Source organism: Diplotaxodon limnothrissa, linkage group LG6 (assembly GCF_057381915.1).
Source record: "Diplotaxodon limnothrissa isolate DT_005_m linkage group LG6, D_limnothrissa_male_GT1.1, whole genome shotgun sequence".
Lineage (NCBI taxonomy): Eukaryota > Metazoa > Chordata > Actinopteri > Cichliformes > Cichlidae > Diplotaxodon > Diplotaxodon limnothrissa.
The window spans coordinates 4,076,358-4,094,573 of NC_140601.1; the positions used below are offsets into that span (position 1 = coordinate 4,076,358).

The window sequence follows — 18,216 nt, forward strand, 5'->3', positions numbered from 1 at the left end:
CTCTTTCCTGTCCCCCGGTCCTGTCTGTTCTGATTTGTAATAACTCAAAATGGGTGGAGGCAAAAAAAAGTAACAATAGTAAAGGCTGAAATAAAATATGAGAATCAAGTGGATCAGTATAGCAAAAGCTGTGATGGTCTACTTCAGAAAGGCATTGGTCTTCAGTAGGGCTGCCACGATTAGTCGACTATCAAAATTGTCCACGACCGATTTAATTGTCAACGCGCCGTTTGAAGCTTTGTAAGATCCCAAAGGGCAGGAATAAGTAGTAGGATTTAAGAGTGTAATAGCGGACTGAAACAGAAGATGGCAGCACTGCATGAAGAAGGATGACTGCTGCCGTTAAACCCCAAAGAAGAAGAAGCTGTGTCCCAGAATTCATAGCGGCCCTGCTCAGTTTCCAACAATGGCGACTGCTTGTTAGTTTTAATATTTTTGGGTCACAAAATAAACATTTAACATATTTTCAGGCGAGAATGTAGCTGTGTAAACCTCAAATATCTGCTCAGTTTGTCAGGACACCACATATTTTCAAAAGCGCTCCGACGTTTTCTGAGACGTCTGTTACCCACCAATTCGATAGCTAGCCGGGGTGCAAGGCTCACTAGAGCCGCTGAGAACACCAAATCGTTTTCAAACCCACCGCCGTCTTTCACTACTCAGGTTAAACATGATATATAAGTAATTTAGATAACTTGAGATTCAATTATAGTTTTTACACAGCTGAATAAACGTCAAGCAGACAGCTGATTATCAGAAGTGTGAGAATTTACTCCGGTGTCCTGTTATATCTTAGATAGCAAGGAGCAGATGGCTGAGTTTATTAAACTTCACCGAAACAATCTGCAAATTTCATTACAATTTAATAAACTATCATCTTGTCTTTATTTTTAGTTAGCACAGACCTTAAACACTTAAAGCTGTAAGCTAATGATAGTTATATAAGAGCAGATGCTACTGGTGCAATAAACTGTACGTTTTACGTCCAATGGATGCAAGATCTGATTAGTCGACTATCAGAATAATCGTTTGTGGCAGCCCTAGTCTTCAGAGAATAAGAGATTCAGAGATTCTCATTGCTACAGTGCTGGACAGGACATACAAAAAAAAGTATTCATAACCCTGGAACTTCTCCACAGTTTGTCATGTTGAACCACAAACTTAAATTTATTTTACTGGGATTTTATAGACTTGGTTTCTTTCAACAGTGGCTTTTTTTTCTTGCACCCAACATTTTTTTTCTTTCCTTTATTTATTTTTATTTTATTGTATTTTTTTTAAATTATTTATGGTTATTTGTTTGTCACTGGTCAGGCTCCATAGCGTACTTTTTTTTTTTTTGGTATTTTTTTCTACATTCCCACCGCTTTTTTTTTTTTTGCTCACTTTTATGAGTCCTCATAATAAAGAGTTTTCTTTTTTGCTACTGATGGTGTCTACCAGAGCATTGTTTTGTGTTTCCAGTAGGATAACTGTTTTGTAATTGGGGGTCCTCTGCCCATCTTTGGTTTTAAATGAATTAAGGCATTTATTTCGAAGTGTTTGGTGCTATGAGCTGTTATGAGCACGGTATGCTCTGCTCCTCCTCCCCTTTCATACTTACACTGTGACAGCCAGCGACTGAAGAAAATCTAGCGCATCCATAAATGATTACAAAATTGCCAAAATGACACAGAGATAAATAGAGATTAACAAATACATAAAATATTTTGTTAAATTGTTTTTCTTCTTTACTATCACCCTTCACCTCTCTTATACAATAGCAGAAAAACAGTGGTATTACAAAATAACATGAGGAATGTAACAAAAGGCCTCACACTTCTAAACTTGTTGTTCATTTTTAATATACTACAAGGAATTTCAATCCTCTGAGCACTCTTTAAGCTTCTGATTCCTTTGTGTTTATTGCTTCTTTTTTTGTATGTGTGCTTTTTTTTTTTTTGTATCCAGGCAATGTCTCTGCTGCTTCAAGGAGTACAAGCATTTGGAGGTTTTTAACCAGCTAGTCTACGCCCTCATCAACCTGGTCATTGCTCAGATCAGCAGCCTGAGAGAGAGACTCTTCAGCGTTGAGGACCACACTCACAAAAGAGGCGTATCTGGGGCAGAGGGGGCGGGGTCTGAATGGAGTGGAGGTGAGACCGCACCTGTCACCCTCCCCCAGCCACACTCACCTGGTGAAGACGAGCCTGTGAATGTGGAAAGAGACTCGGCTGAAGAGGATGCTGATACGCCAGACCTAAACCAGAACAAGCCCCAGACCCAGGATCAGGGCCAGAACCAGTCTGCTGAATCTCAAGTAGATGTTCTTGGATCTGGGGATGCCAGCATTGAATCCAGGAGTGGGGACGATGTGGCATGTGGCATTGAAAGTAACCAGGACAGTCAAGATCCCTTCAGCTCCTGGAGCACGGAGGAGAGGGAGAAACTGTTGCTATGTGCAGCCAAGATCTTCCAGATCCAGTTCCCCCTCTACACAGCTTACAAACACAACACACATCCCACCATAGAGGTGAGGAGTCTTGGATAACACACCTGACACATCACCACACCCACAGTGGTCAAGGTTTCCTCTTTCTCTACTGTAGACTATGTTTAGTTATTGGCTGACACATTTAGCAAATACCTCCTGGCTTCATCACCACATTAAATGTGGCCGTTCAGTCATACCATATCTATTTATGCAGTTTACATGGTTTTGCTCTTAAGGCTATGTTTTGCCTAGTGTTTTTCTTCTTAGATTATGTGAGATTATATGATGAACACAGATGCATTGTCTTTTCTCTGATGGCAGTGCCAAAACACATTCTTCTCTTTAAGCACCTTAAAAAATGCTTTGATTGTGACAAGTGTGGGCTGTGACTAAGAAACTTGTATTTACTGATCTTCTACATTAGAATACATTGTATTCTAATTTTTGCCTCATAACTTTTGCACTGTCCACTTCCTGCTGTGACAAAACAAATTTCCCACGTGTGGGACTAATAAAGGTTATCTTATCTTACATTTTAGGTTAAAACTCATTTTGGTCTTACACGTTTTTTTTTTTAAATTTCAGGACATATCGGCTCATGAAAGCAACATCCTCGGCTCCTTCTGTGACATGAATGTAAGAAATACACTTTATCCTTATTGCACTGAACCAAACGTTGTCATAGGTTTTTTTTTTTTTGTTTTTTTTGTTTTTTTTTTTTTAAATTGGTTACAAGTTGTTTCCTGTTAATTAACTGGATCCTCCCACAGGGGGGAAATGATCAGACTTACAAGCTGTTCTGACAGCTGTATCCTCAAAATGGTTAAATTGTACTTGGTTTTCTCATGCTGTCTTGTTCTTGTGGCAGTTTTGCCTCTGTCATTTGTTCCACCCTGAAACTCTTTGATTAGAGCTGCATTCACATCTTCTACTTCCAAACCTGACAGCTGTGGTGCATCCAGGGCATTAGAGGGAGGGCGGCAGGGGTGATGGTAGGTGTAGGCCTTGGGTTGGGAATAGCTGTAAGACAGGAACAATAGGGCTGGGTATCGTCACTGATTTCTAGAATCGATTCGATTCCGATTCACAAGGTCCTAAATCGATTCGATCCATGATTCGATTTGAATCGGGGAAATTTTGCCTCAGACAGTCAGAAATATTATAATTCAGATCATGCATCAGTACGTTTCCATATTTTTATATCTATAAAAAGAAAGCTGACACTTGCGAGACTTTATCAAAGGTGTGAGCATCACAGCAGATGCCTTTGTGTCAAAGTAGCTGAAGATAAAACACAGAAAATGTGAAGGTGATTTTCCTGGCCTGGGATTTTATAAAAATATTCTGCAGTAGATCAAAAGCGAAAGAAAACCATTAATCAACATATGAACATTAGCTGATGCTGCTGAAGTGAAGCAGAGCAAAGTTGCAGAGATTTTATTAGAGACACAGCTGAGCGATTTGAAATTTTGCATAATTTTAAAAAGTTTAAATTTGTTCAGAAGCCTATTGAACAGCAGAAATGAGGCTTTGTTTTCGGAAGTAAGTAAAAGGAAAAAAAAAAAAACATCGCCCGACAGCGCTGTAAATAACGGTAGACTTGTGCGTAACAAGCAAGCGAATAATGCAGAAAACAGATTTTTAGACGGGAAACTGTTTTTCAAGTACACAGAGAGAGAGAGAGCGAGAGAGAGCTGTGCATGAAGTGTAATTTATTTATTTATTTTTTTTATCAAGGTGGCAGCAAAAGTCAGAGGGAATTCATGACGATGTTTATGTGAAGCGTAGTTTGGATCTTCTTTTGCTGCTGGTTCGGTCAATATTGTTTGGAGAGAGATCAAACTAACAGCTTTAGAATCAGCGCAAAAAGGGCGTGAACACAAAGCGCGGACCCGCCGAAACATCAGAATCAGTGAGCTGTCGGCTTTCAGCCCCGACCGTGTCCGTCGGGTGAGAAAGGCGACATCTCACTGATTCTGATGCGTCAGCGGGTCCGCGCTTTGTGTTCACGTCTTTGTGCAGAGTCCGTGTTCCTGCTAACATTTACGGTTTTAGCTGTTTGGTGGTTGTTGAAATTTTGTGACGTTTCACCTGAGATTCTGGCAAAATAAATTTCGATTCAGGATTTTAATGAATCGATATCACGTTATCCAAGCCAGAATCGATTTTAATCGATAAATCGGTCATCAAAACCCAGCCCTAGGGAACAACATGTATATGCCGTGACAGTGTCACGAGTCTGGTGAAGAGAGTCACGTTTTATTGTCACATCTTTTCTTGTCGATTGTGGTGGACTTTTGTTTCACTCGCGCTTGCATTTTGATTGATGTGGTTGAATTATAGCACTGGGGCATTATTATGATTTTGTTTTTTTGTTTTTTTTTTTAAACAGAAAAAGAGTAATGAAAGGTGTCCAGTCTAATGTGTGGGACCTGGAAGAAAATTGCTTAAGTGTTATTCTACTTCCTCCAAAAGCAGATTTCAGAGGGTCAGCTCACGTGACTATTCTAAATGTAATTTGGAAAATTGGCAGCAGCAGATCAGATTTCTCATCGCTGCATAGATAACAGTAGGAAGAGATGTATGTATACCAGTAACATCTCAAGATGATATTTATATCCTACTGTGAAGTAAATATCATGACCATCACATGTTGAAAACAGCCGTCTCATCTGTCCCTTAGAGTGCCCAGAATGGTTTGTAGATAAGATGCTGCTAACTGAGTGACCATATAAATACAATTACTCTGATATGTAGATGTTACATAGGTAAGGTTAGGGCTAGGCTTACCTTTGTCTCTGAGAGAATGCCATCTTTGATTGGTTTACAGTCCCCACACACTGAGTTTTAAAGTACAGTTACTGTTAACCATGTAACCCTGGTCCTTACCTTCTTTCCGTTTCCTACCAGATGACTCACAGTGGTCACGTCACTGTTTTGGTAGTCCTTGGGGGGGGTTACATTTTTGTTTAGCTAAGTGTTGTCCCAGTTTCCTGCTCTCTTTGTGTTTTTTTCGTACATGTGCTTACATTATTAAGAGAATTTCTAAGCTTCATAAAATGCATGGTAACAGGGTTTTATTGGTCATGGGTCCTGTTGAAGCTCGTTGTTTTCTGAAATGAGCATTGTAAGGGTTGTAAACATTGTAAATGAGCTCATGTGTTAGCTCTGTACTGTCAACATGAAACTAAAGCTGTTCTGGGAACTTGTGCTGTGAATTCCTGTAGATGATGTTACAGTGCCCCAGAGAGAAGTAATGTGTCCCTGGATTATCTTTGTTCACTTTGCCACTATGATAAAGTTTTTATTAGGCTTGGGGGAGGAGAGGGTTTAAGATGGCCTGAAGAAGACATTTTTATGAAAAACTCCAGAGCTGGAAATCTGGAAACTAATGGCTTTTCTGGTTTTTATTAGCAAAAGTAACTCATACCTATAGGAAATAAGTGTTTACACGCTTTATTTTAATTCACTACTTTCAGTCTCAAGTTCACAGTATGCTGAGTTTGGCACAGCAGTATACTTTTACCACACAGTCGTCTTTAAGTCACAAAGAAACAAAACCAGTGAATATTCTTTAGAATAGAAGATGCTTCTTTAAAGTCATTTTGCCCTGTCTTTATGCATTCAACAGCTTTGTCTTCTGTTGCAACAGCACTTCATCACAGTTGACAGGGCTAGCTCAGATTACACACACAAAAAGGAAAAAAAGGTAAATGAGCTTCTGAGTGGATGACCGTTTGTAAACCTGCTCTACTCTTGTCCAGGATGTGGAGGTACCTTTGCATCTGCTGCGCTACGTCTGCCTGTTCTGTGGGAAACACGGCCTCTCCCTGATGAAGGAGTGCTTCGAGTTTGGCACTCCAGAGAGCCTCCCCTTCCCTATCGCCCACGCCTTCATCACCATAGTTTCTAATGTGAGTGCTATCAATCTAAACCGCTGCTGTTATTTCAAAAACCACAGATTAGCAGAACCAGTTCTCATACGAATTAGTATGTTTAAAAACAACTTGGATAATAGTGGTAACAGCAGTAAATTGTGATCGGTTTAAATTTGATAATTGCTAAATTTAAGAGGAAATTGTTAATCTGTTTGAGGCAAGTACTGAAGATATTTTGGCTAACTGCCTTTTTTTTCTTTATAATGTCCATGTAATAAATATAACGCACAACTTTGAACATGAACTTCTGTTTAAGATGCAAGGCAGATTCTCAGCTGAAATTTATACTTAAAAAAAAAAAGTTTAATTATTCGCATATTGTATTTGATCTTCCCACAGATCCGAATATGGTTGCACATTCCTGCCGTCATGCAACACATCATACCGTTCCGGACCTATGTGATACGGTGAGTTTACACACAATTCTTGGCTTTAAACATGTAACAACATAGAGCATCTTCCTCAGCCAGAGATGGGTGATTCTCACCAGTTGCACTTGCTTTCAGGTGCAGGTTAAAAGACCTGTAAGTGCCTCAGGAGCTGCCATGTTGTTGAACACCACACTTTCTGAACCTGAAGACAGTCACTAACACTCTTACTGCAGTATTCTTGTGTACTGTCAGATTTTTAATCTTGTCTGCAAAGCTCTGAATATTAGATTCAGTGTCCAGCTTTGTTTCCCAGCTGAAGAAGTCAAGATTTGCTATTATTTATAAGCCAGACGTTGTTGATTCTGCATTAGAGCTCGCCATTTGTCTCAGTCAGGCAGCGCAGCCTCTTCTCTTCTTGTTAAAGTGCCATACATTTGTTGCTAGGAAGAGCCTTTGTTGCCATAGCAACAGTTGCCAGACTTCCAGTCAGTGTCTCTTCACGTGACCCAAGAGGAGGCAGAGTGTTGGCAGTGCATGTGATGTAGGCAGACTGATGCTCTGCTACCGTATTGCCTCTTTTGTCTGAGTAGCTTGGTAACTAAATAAACTACTGTATTTAAAAAACAAAACAAAAAAAATACGACTTTACCAAGTTAACTCTTTGGTAACATTTTCTGTACCAAAGAGTGAAAAATTGGAGCCAGCTTTAACAAGTCAATATTTTTCCTAATACTATAGTATACAAATAAAAATCTGCAAATGTAATAATGTTGCATTCAGTGTACTTCAATTAGGATTTTGCTAATTAAACACATGTTAAACTTCCATAGTGAACACAGTATTTGATATTTACTAGATTATCAGTGTGTTAGTATTGTTATTGTGAGTAGGTTGGCATGCTAATGTTTGTAAAGCTGCTTGAATATTTTAAGCTCTGCCTTGCAGACTGTGCTGTATACCTCTATAAAAATGATTGATTAGCACAACCATAAGGAACACATCCAAACAGTAGAGAAGTGGTTTCACATGATAACAATTAAAAGATAAAAAGGTACGTTAACAAAAACCCAAATTAGGACAGTTTTCACATCATGGTAACTTTCCATTCTATTTAAAGATTTCTTTTTATTTAAATGAACACAAAGTACTTCAGTAGCAACTCTCCAAGCTACACCTCTAAAAACCACAAACGCAGCCATCCAGAGTGGAGAGTAAATGAGTCAGCAGCACAGTTGTTTATTGGAAAATTATAGCGTACGCCTACAAAAGTCTGATTCAAAACAGCCAACCTTAAGTGAGAGTTCTTCAAAATGAAACTTGGCTGTTTTAGAGGAGGATTTATGAAACTTTTTTTTTCTAGCTTTGGGATGCTGACAAGTTTGTTTTAATAGTACCCTAAAGGTCCTTTGTTTTTCCTCTCAGAAGTAATGATTGGTGAATTTCAAAGATCTGACGAGAGGGGGCAGTTTGTACAATGTAGGAGGGGGAGTGGTCACAAATACTGTGGGTTTTTAAAATAATACGTAAATAGTGCTGGCAATACTGTACAACCCTTGGGGAGAGTATTAAACGTAAAAGTTTTTGTCAGTAGCTTATCTGTCAGTCGGATGCGTCTGCAGGTATCTGTGTAAGCTGTCGGACCAGGAGCTGCGACAGAGCGCAGCACGCAATATGGCAGACCTAATGTGGAGCACGGTGAAGGAACCACTGGACAGCGCACTGTGCTTTGATAAGGAGAGCCTGGATCTTGCCTTCAAATATTTCATGTCACCCACTCTCACGATGAGATTGGCCGGACTTAGCCAAATCACAGTGAGTCGGACTCCAAACGGATTTAACTCATTCTCACACCCTCATGTAGGTCTGGCTGATTCTAGTTTTCTGTGGACCTTTTGTCAAAATGAGACTTTGCACAAAAATATTTAAGCAATTGGAGATGTCTGTAATATTTGGTGGGAAATAGAGGGATGAATTGTGTTGTATCTGTAAATTTCCTCTTTTGGTGAAAGAACACAAGTAAATGCAGTCCAGGTTTAAAAACAAACAAACAAACAAACTGTTTAAGTGCTAAAATTGAGAATACTTTCACTAAGTATACTCCTAATTGAGGGAAATAACATCAAAAACAAACATCTATTATCTATGCTGTCCACTAGATGGTTAAATAAGAGCTATGAGCCAGTGGTGCTGCAGTTATTAATTTGACAGGTTGTGCTTCATTCCTTCACTTATTGCGGGGCATGTTTGTGTTTCTTCAGAATCAGCTGCACACCTTCAACGATGTGTGTAACAACGAATCCCTGGTGTCTGACACAGAAACGTAAGTTAGTGTAAAGAAAAAAGATGCCTGTCCATAAATGCAAGCAAACAGGAAGGATGTGGTGCTATTTTAAACCAGTTTGGGCTAAAAATAAATAAATAAACAAATAAATAAAATAAAATGGTTCACACAGCGTATTATGATTCTGCTTTTTTCTTTCAGGTCCATAGCAAAGGAACTAGCCGACTGGCTGATCCACAACAATGTAGTGGAGCACATATTTGGCCCAAATTTGCACATTGAGGTGAGACTTTTGGTTCCAGTAATGAAAAATGAAAAAACTATTCTGGAGAACATTTCCCCCAGTTTTGCACATTTACATTTGTGTATGTGTGTTTTGTAGATCATTAAACAGTGCCAAGTGATCCTGAATTTCTTGGCTGCAGAGGGCCGGCTCAGCACACAGCACATAGACTGCATCTGGGCTGCAGCTCAGGTAAAATGAGAGACTGTACAGCTTTATTCCACTCCATCATGGGGCAGCCTGCAGTCAAACATCAGTCATACCAAGTGATCGGTGCTGGTATTTCTGTATTGGTGGATTTTTCTGTGTCAGAAGCACTGGGAACAAAACTTTTAAAAACTAGGGGTGTATATGCCACTAAATGGTTTATGCATTTAAGAGGGACACTGCACATTAACATACATTGCTGTGAATGTCAGAATTGGCAAAGAAGCCATTTTTCATCTGCAGATGAAGTGGGAACTTGATCTGATTTTTATTTATTCTTTCATTAACTTTAAATGGTTCAAATTCTTCTGTGATTTAATGCAATATTATATTTAGCCTGTGTTATATATATATATAATAACTGTACTGTGATGAAATCATGGAAACACTTCAGGTGAATTAGTATGTTCCCTTCAGTATTTTGCGATGAGTTGATGAGATTGTGGGCGTTTTGTGTTTAACAACAATAACAGCTTCTTTGTTGTTGTTTTTTTTCTTTTGCTTTTAAAAATCAGTTAAAACATTGCAGCCGCTACATCCACGACCTTTTCCCGTCTCTCATTAAAAACCTCGATCCTGTGCCTCTCCGTCATGTCCTCAACCTGGTATCAGGCCTGCATCCGAGCACTCACACCGAGCAGGTACAAAACATTCTGAAGTTGAAGCACTGGGCACAGTTTCACCAACATTGTCTTTAAGTGGTTGTGACGTCGCTATGATGAATTGCTTCTGTGTTTCCCCACTCTCCCCGGACAGACACTGTACTTGGCCTCTATGCTGATTAAGGCCCTCTGGAATAATGCATTGGCAGCAAAAGCCCAGCTCTCCAAACAAAGCTCCTTCGCCTCCCTGCTTAACACCAACATCCCCATGGGCAACAAGAAAGGTCAGCGTGCATGCATTTCAGTACGAAGCCTGTTATTTAAAAAACAAAACAAAAAAACCCCCACCAAAAAACAGTATAATATTTTTGAGGCTTTTTCTTACCACTTCAGTATCTGAGCTTTAGTTTAAAGACAACATGTTTTATATTAGTTGGCTGTGGGACTGGCTGTTTACCAGAAATGTAGTTTTTAATTTCTGGTTTTATAACTGGACCTGCCTTCTTCACTAACGATAATTTTAGGATAAAATTTCTTCCAAAATACAAAATGTTCCACAACCCAAGAGATTTCCTGCCACTTGATTTAAAGAAAAGCAAGAAACAAGTTTTTAATTTCATTCAATAGTGGCTAAAATGATTATATACTCAGTCGCACCTGTCGGGATAATTGATAATGTGATTCTAGGACAGCTGACATCATTTTTGCCGCGTGTCTGCAGATTTCCATTGGCAATATCTACAGTTAAGTTGCAGATATCTGCAGTGTGATTTCCAGATATTTGCATCTTCATCATTAGTTATCGTTCCTCTATATATGTACAGTTTGGTTATGACTTTAGGATGAGTGGTGTTTTTACACAATAAATTCCTGAATCTTCATTAGACCTGGTCAATTCCACTTTCAGACTGTCGATGCGTTATTGAGCCTCAGGATTATACACGGTCCTCAGTCTGTCGTCTAATGTGGTTTCAGGTTCACCGGCCGCAAGTCCAGACAGCAGTGACAATAGCGACACGCAACACAGTGGAGGCAGCGACATGGAGATGGATGACCAGATGATGACTGGCAGCAAGAGGAATCAGCAAAGACTATCTGACACAGAGGTATAGAGCACATATGGTGACACAATGAACTAGGATCAGGTGGTAGAGCAGGTGTTCTACCAATGTGAAGGTCAGTGGATCGACCCCTGACTTCAGTCTGCATGATGCTGAACCTCAAGTTGCCCCCAGTGCATCTATTAGAGTATGTGTGTGAATGTTAGAAAGTGCTGTAGGAAGGTGGGTACGATTGGCTGAGTGTTGTATGCAAGTACCCGTCCATACAAACAAGAGAATAAAGAGCAGCTGACTTATTTTCCTCTGTAACAGTCATGATTGTTTTGAAGTCTGTCCTATCCTTGTGACCTTCTGCACTATGAAGGTCACTTTGACTTTTCTGGCCACAATAATTTTTACTTTCGGTCAAAACTTCAGTCCAGTTTTTGAAATGATTAAAATGACGTATTCTGAAGGGAGTTGAGGCCCTTAAATCTTATACCATGACCTGTTTCTTTGTCTAATGTCTTTCTGTAATGTCTAATTAAAGCCAGGTTGTTAACATAAAATGCACAACCAGGTGAAAAGAGCTGCTGCTGTTTCCTCAGGAGTCTATGCAGGGCAGCTCAGATGAAACTGCCAACAGCGTGGAGGAAGGCAGCAGCGGACCAGGCAGCAGCAGTGGCCGCAGCGAGGCTTCCAGCAACGAAGCCGCCTCTAGTCGAGCCAGCCAGTCAGCTGGGAGCCCAGGCAGTGAGCTGCACTCTGATGACATGGCAGATAGCGAGGCCTTAAAGGAGGAGGAAGAGGAGGAGGAAGAGGATGAAGAAGAAGACGAAGAGGAGGAGGATGATGACGATGAAGAAGATGAAGATGAGGGTAACCGCTCAGCTGCTGAAGGTGGGCACCAAAAGGAGCCCCGGGAGCAGACTGAGTCAAGGAAAAGGAAAGCCGGGGATGCTCTTGGTGAGGGGGCAGGGCCGAGTGGCCCAGGGGGAGGAGCCAAATCCAAGGTTCTCCCTTTCAACCCAGAAACTTCTGGTATTATGGTAACAGCGGCGACAGCGTCTCTAGAGAGCCGCATGAGAATGCTTGACACTTGTTCAGCATCGTCATCTGCTCGGCCTGATGGGACAGAGACCCAGCAGCAGCCGCCAGATATCAGCCCTTCTCAGATTGTCCAGGGACCTCAGGAGCCTCCCTGTCTCCCGCGACCCGGGGACTTCCTAGGAGAGGCCATGAGCAGTGAACTCTTCAACTGCCGTCGTTTCATTGGCCCTCAGCACCACCACCACCATCACCACCATCATCATCACCACCACCACCATCATGAAGGGTAAGACTGCTACACTTCTGTTTATGAATGGCTAACACAGAGTGTGTGTCTACTGAGCACATAGTTTCAAATTAGGGTAGAAATGGAGGGACATTCATGGTATTCTGCATATAGCAATTTTTGTGTGTTTATATACTGTATATTAATAGGTAAGTATAGGATTTTACCTTCTGAGTACAGCTTATGTCCAGCACATATTGTAGTATTAAAGCTGGTTTTAGATGTAAAACATTTTATTGACTGCGGTGTTTATTTTGCATATTTGTCTTAAATCACAAATTTCATCTGTGCTAGGAAACTCTCTGTAGTTATACCTGTCAGTCTATCCTTGATCTATAAACCCTACTTTCCTCCCTCAGACCCATGGTGGAGGACATGCTGAGTGCTGATGACGTTAGCTGCAGCAGCTCTCAGGTCAGTGCGAAGTCAGAGAAGAACATGGCTGATTTTGACGGGGAGGAATCGGGCTGTGAGGAGGAGCTAGTCCAGATAAACTCCCATGCTGAGCTCAGCTCCCACCTGCAGCAGCACCTTCCCAACTTGGCCTCCATTTACCATGAGCATCTGGTGCAAGGTGGGCCACACTATGGAACTAGGACAGTTTAATTTATAACAATAATAATAATAATAGTAGTAAATCTGACCATGTGAATGCTCTTTATCCCCTCAGGTCCAGCTGTTCATAAACATCAGTACTCCAGCAGCCACGCTGTGACTGACATCAACTTGGATAATGTTTGTAAGAAGGGCAACACTCTGCTCTGGGACCTGGTACAAGATGAAGATGCGGTACGACTTCCACTTCTCCAATATTTCCTTATAGACAATGCTTTATGTTCACAGAGTTGATAGATGGTGCTTCAGCTAGCTTCAGTAGGATTGTGTAAAATTCATTTTATAATTTGCTTGTGTGTTTAGATTCATCTCTCTGAAGGTCTTATCAATGAAGCTGAGAAACTGCTGTGCTCGCTGGTCTGCTGGTTCACTGACAGACAGATTCGAATGCGCTTTATCGAGGGTTGTCTTGACAACTTGGCCCATCACCGGTAAGAGTGACCTCTTTATTTATGTTTTAAATTGGTGCATAAATGTATAAATACAACACGCTTATGATGTTTAGGACTTATCTCTGATTGAATGTATTGAAAATGAATAATTGGTAGGCACCTGTTCTTGCAGTGCACACATAAAAAGGGTTGCATGTTGTAGCTTCCTGTGCATAGATAAACTACTGATTTATCAACACCAGATAATCATTTCTTGAGCATTTAAAATGTTCATCTTATTTATTTTTGTAATTATTCTCGTTTGGGAATCTTGAAAAACTGGACTCTGTCTTCTTCTCTTCTCTCAGGTCAGTTGTGGTTTCCTTGCGTCTACTCCCTAAACTTTTTGGCACTTTCCAGCAATTTGGCTCCAGCTATGACACTCATTGGATCACCATGTAAGTTACACCACTTCTTCAGAGTGCAAAAGTCAAATACCATATGGAGTTTCAGATACAATTACATGACTCATCAAAGCTGAGTCAAAATATTTGAGTCTTTCTGAAAAAAATAGAAAGAGTATTGAAGTGTTTTGTTTTGTGAGCCTTGCACTGATTTGGTTGTTGGTTCTGTCAGGTGGGCTGAAAAGGAGCTGCACATGATGAAACTGTTTTTCGACAACCTGCAACACTACATCCAAGAAGTCAGAGAACACCGGCACAAATTTGCACTGTGAGTCTGTCTTACACCACTACTACATATCGACACTACTATACAGAATATTGAGTCTCCCTTTATTTCTTTATATTTTGCTTGCAAGAAGCCGGACTCGTAATTCTTTTTAAAGTGTTCCCTGAGCTTCTCCAGTCTTTCTGAAATTCTTTGGTTGCTTTTTCACTCAATCCCATCTTTGTTCCTGTCCAGAAACAAGTTAAGTCACTTACCACTGACATATAAATAATTCAAGCAAAACAGCAGCACCTGCTGTAATTCAAGGTGTGAAGTCGGCTTTACAGACAACTTCGTATCAAATTGTCTGTTAGAAAAGCACATTATTTGTTCTCATTTCTTCAGTTGAATCTACAAAAAAGGCCCGACATGATAGTATGACAAGAATAAAATATCACTTTTGCACCAACAAGTTGATTCACAAACTGCTATTAGCTGGAAACTTTATATATCTTGGGGAAACTGGAGATTTGGAAGACAAGAGAAAATGGTACTGTCAACAGTGTGATAAAGAACAACAGAAGCAGACCTTTCAATGTGGTTCAAGAAGCCTGGAGAAATTTTCCTCATGATGACTTAAAGAAATTATGAGTTCAGGCTGTGAAGAATAAAGTTGGTCATACTAAATATTCGCTTTCAACTTGTTAGAAACTGTCCAAACTGTTTTTGCCTTGTATACTGTGTATAACTAACACACACACACACACACACTACCTAATTTAACCACCCCCTTCCGTGAAAGGACTGCTGGCTACCCGGACAAATGTGAGTTGAGTTTGTTTTAAAACTTAGATTTTATGTTATTTCTTTATCCATAACTGTTGTTGCAATTCATTACTGCCTCTTTTACTGCTCTTTTTAAACCTATTCTTTTTAAACTTCTTTTTAAACTGTATTGCTTTTTGCACTGTAGAAGCTGGTGAGAAACAGTATTTCGTTTCAGGCTGGGTAACACTATGAAATGACAATAAACTTCTATAACTGTACTTAACGGGACGCTTGATTTTGCAGTTGTTAATAATGACTTTTATCTTTCTATGAAGTTCTTTAGGCCACATTACTTTAGTAGTCATTGAATACTTTCTGTTCTTTATTAAAATTAAGAGACTCATATATGCACACTTTTTAAAAAAAAAAATTGGTTGACCTTAGTTCATTTATTTAAGTTAAACAATGCTTCCTTTTTCAGTTTATCATTTCTTGTTTGTAATTAATTTGTCAGCTTTCTGAGTCAGTTTTATTCTCTTAATTATGGCTAGAAAACAAAGCACCTTCCACCTGATAATTCCACATTTAGGAAGAATTGGACACTAAAGTCACTTCTCAGAAAAATCATGCTGACAGTGGAATTCCTGTACCCAATTTAAAATTTCAGTTTTTGTTGTGAGAGCATCAGTGTTACAATTCCTCGTTGAGACTAGCCAAGTGTTTGAGTTTTTGCTTTTTGGAAAACAAAGATGCGTCTCATGATTCTGTCCACCAGCAAATTCATTTTTATCTTCACATTATCTGCATAACACCTCTTTAGTTCCATTTGATTGCTTTGCTTAATGTTCCCTTGTGTGCAGTTATTATCCTGCTTTAACCTTTAATGACACTGTAATTGCCCACTAGTGTGATATTTCTGGAGTGCCCATGATAGCAGCCACTGTTCATTTAAATTATTTACACATGCATCTCAAAGACTGCGTTAGCAGAAGTGTGCTTGGTGTCAATACTTCTGAGAGAGCAGTTGGAAGCTTCTGCAAACTGTGATCTTCAGACATCAGTTCACTTTCTTCACTGTTGACACATAACTCGTCTGTGTTGTGCAGGTACAGTCACAGTGCAGAGGTCCAGGTCCGTCTGCAGTTCCTTACCTGTGTCTTTTCCACACTGGGATCTCCCGACCACTTCAGTAAGATTCCGATACCATTTATGTACTAGAGTAATATTCTCTGTGAACTAAGATGCTTTTAAAAGACATGCACCTATCCAGAGAGTTGCACAGAGGTAGAGGTGTCCATATTATGCTTTAGTAAATAACAGCTGTGGTTTTCATAACATAACCCTGATCTCTGCTGTGTTTCCACACCACACCATTCACTTCTTGAGGAATATTTTACACCCCAAAAGAGGGAAAAAAATTTAAAGGAGTGAAGTGTTTTCTTAAAGTTTCGTGGTCTTTAGCACTTTGCATTTCAGTCTTGATTTCTGAGCCTTTCTTGTTGGGTTCTTTCATTTTACATTGGGGATCTCTAAAATTATCCACCTTTTTAGCGTGTTTACGTATAATAAAAGAAAATGTGTCTCTTACCTTTTAATCCCCTTTAGAAGCTCTTAGCCTCTTATGTATGGATGTGCAACGTAAGCAGATAATTATGGCCAAAAGCCCAAAGATAAGGGGGAAAAGTGGTCTGCGTTATATGAACCCGGTCTGCGTTTGACATCGCTGAACTCTAGTTTGTAATTATTTTGGTGTTTGGATTTGTCAGGACTGAGTCTGGAGCAAGTGGACATTCTGTGGCACTGTCTGGTGGAGGACGCTGAATGTTACGATGATGCGTTGCACTGGTTCCTCAACCAGGTCCGCAGCAAAGACCAGCATGCTATGGGCATGGAGACCTACAAACATCTCTTCCTGGAGAAGGTAGTAAAAAGACCGTGGATTATAGAATTTTATGGGTGTCCCATGGGTAATGAATAAGAATGGCTGTGGAATTATAGATAATTTCAAAGTGGAGGGACGGGGCAAAAACCTGTGCCCGTTTCGTGTACAACTTGTGACATAAATTTAATTCCATAAATCTCTTAAATGTTTGACAAAATACCCTTTATTTCCTGTGCTGTGCAACGTTAATTTGGCAGGAAATTTTTCAGTTGGAAAAGAATCATAGCATTAAGATTTTCTTTTCTTTTCTTGGTTTCACTATACAGGTTCTGTACAAGAACTGGTTGTCTTCTAGTTCAATTTCTGCGATCTGTTAGTCTGCCTGGCTATCGAGCTCTCTTATCAGCTCCATTTGCACTTGTGCTAGATTTTTTTTTTTAGTTTGTCTGTAGTTGTGCATATAGTATGGCAGTCTACAGGGTGGAAATGTTACACAAGAGGACAAGAGCATGATGTGTTGCTAACACAACTTCAGCTCTTTGCAACCACTTACACAGACAGCATGCTAATGCTAAGCTAGTCAAAAGAACAAAGTGATGTTAGAGCCCAGCCCAGCAGCCAGCCCCTGAACTTCAACGGGTAACAAAAGCAGTGATGAGCAGTCAGGCTGCAGCCACTGTTCCTACCTCTTCATGTTTGTACAGCGGCGAGTCCTTTAAAGTCTCTTTGTGCTTTTTTTCCCATCTTCGCTTTGTGTTCATACCTAAATACTAAAAGAAAGATCATATGCGTGTCCTCATTAGAATAGGGTTTTGTGTAAGTGTGTGGGACTGTAGCCTCAGGTTTATAGTTTAGAGCTGGAAATAAATAATAAATAAAAAAACAGGAACAGAATTTATCAGACTATTTCTCATACGTTTATTCAACTGGATGGGTTTAAACTCAGCTGGGGTGGAGCACAATCACGACCCTCTGGGCAGCTTCAGACGAGCAGCAGCCGTGTGTTGATGTTGACTACTTTGTGTTTGTTAATGTCACTGTGTGTCTCCAGATGCCACAGCTGAAACCAGAGACTATCAGCATGACAGGCCTCAACCTCTTTCAGCACCTCTGTAACCTGGCCCGGCTTGCCACTACTGCACTGGACAACGCCTCTAGCTGTGAGGTAAATGGAAACAAAAGCATGTGATGCTCGTAATCAGACATGTTGTCTTCAGACACATTTGAGTAGATGCTTAATTGAGGAATGTCTGTGCCGCCAGCTGTGTGGGATGGACCAGCTGTGGGGGATCGCTCTGAGAGCTCAATCTGCTGATATCAGCCGCGCTGCTATACAGTACATCAACTCCTACTACATCAATGGTCAGTTTTTACTCACTG

General features: G+C 40.2%; 1 protein-coding gene across 1 annotated transcript in view; it reads left to right on the top strand.

The window, feature by feature from the left end:
- The window catches only part of usp34 (ubiquitin specific peptidase 34), a 54,131-nt gene that overhangs the window by 10,791 nt on the left and 25,124 nt on the right, over positions 1 to 18,216 (top strand). Inside the window, exons 3-23 of the mRNA XM_085356710.1 lie at positions 1,951 to 2,512; positions 3,059 to 3,109; positions 6,238 to 6,387; positions 6,751 to 6,818; positions 8,402 to 8,594; positions 9,041 to 9,102; positions 9,265 to 9,346; positions 9,446 to 9,538; positions 10,069 to 10,194; positions 10,310 to 10,439; positions 11,131 to 11,261; positions 11,804 to 12,531; positions 12,891 to 13,105; positions 13,202 to 13,320; positions 13,450 to 13,577; positions 13,886 to 13,975; positions 14,154 to 14,249; positions 16,061 to 16,143; positions 16,721 to 16,875; positions 17,888 to 18,001; positions 18,099 to 18,198. Coding sequence (XP_085212836.1) covers positions 1,951 to 2,512; positions 3,059 to 3,109; positions 6,238 to 6,387; positions 6,751 to 6,818; positions 8,402 to 8,594; positions 9,041 to 9,102; positions 9,265 to 9,346; positions 9,446 to 9,538; positions 10,069 to 10,194; positions 10,310 to 10,439; positions 11,131 to 11,261; positions 11,804 to 12,531; positions 12,891 to 13,105; positions 13,202 to 13,320; positions 13,450 to 13,577; positions 13,886 to 13,975; positions 14,154 to 14,249; positions 16,061 to 16,143; positions 16,721 to 16,875; positions 17,888 to 18,001; positions 18,099 to 18,198 — 3,476 coding nt within the window. The remainder of the gene's footprint in view (positions 1 to 1,950; positions 2,513 to 3,058; positions 3,110 to 6,237; positions 6,388 to 6,750; positions 6,819 to 8,401; positions 8,595 to 9,040; positions 9,103 to 9,264; positions 9,347 to 9,445; positions 9,539 to 10,068; positions 10,195 to 10,309; positions 10,440 to 11,130; positions 11,262 to 11,803; positions 12,532 to 12,890; positions 13,106 to 13,201; positions 13,321 to 13,449; positions 13,578 to 13,885; positions 13,976 to 14,153; positions 14,250 to 16,060; positions 16,144 to 16,720; positions 16,876 to 17,887; positions 18,002 to 18,098; positions 18,199 to 18,216) is intronic.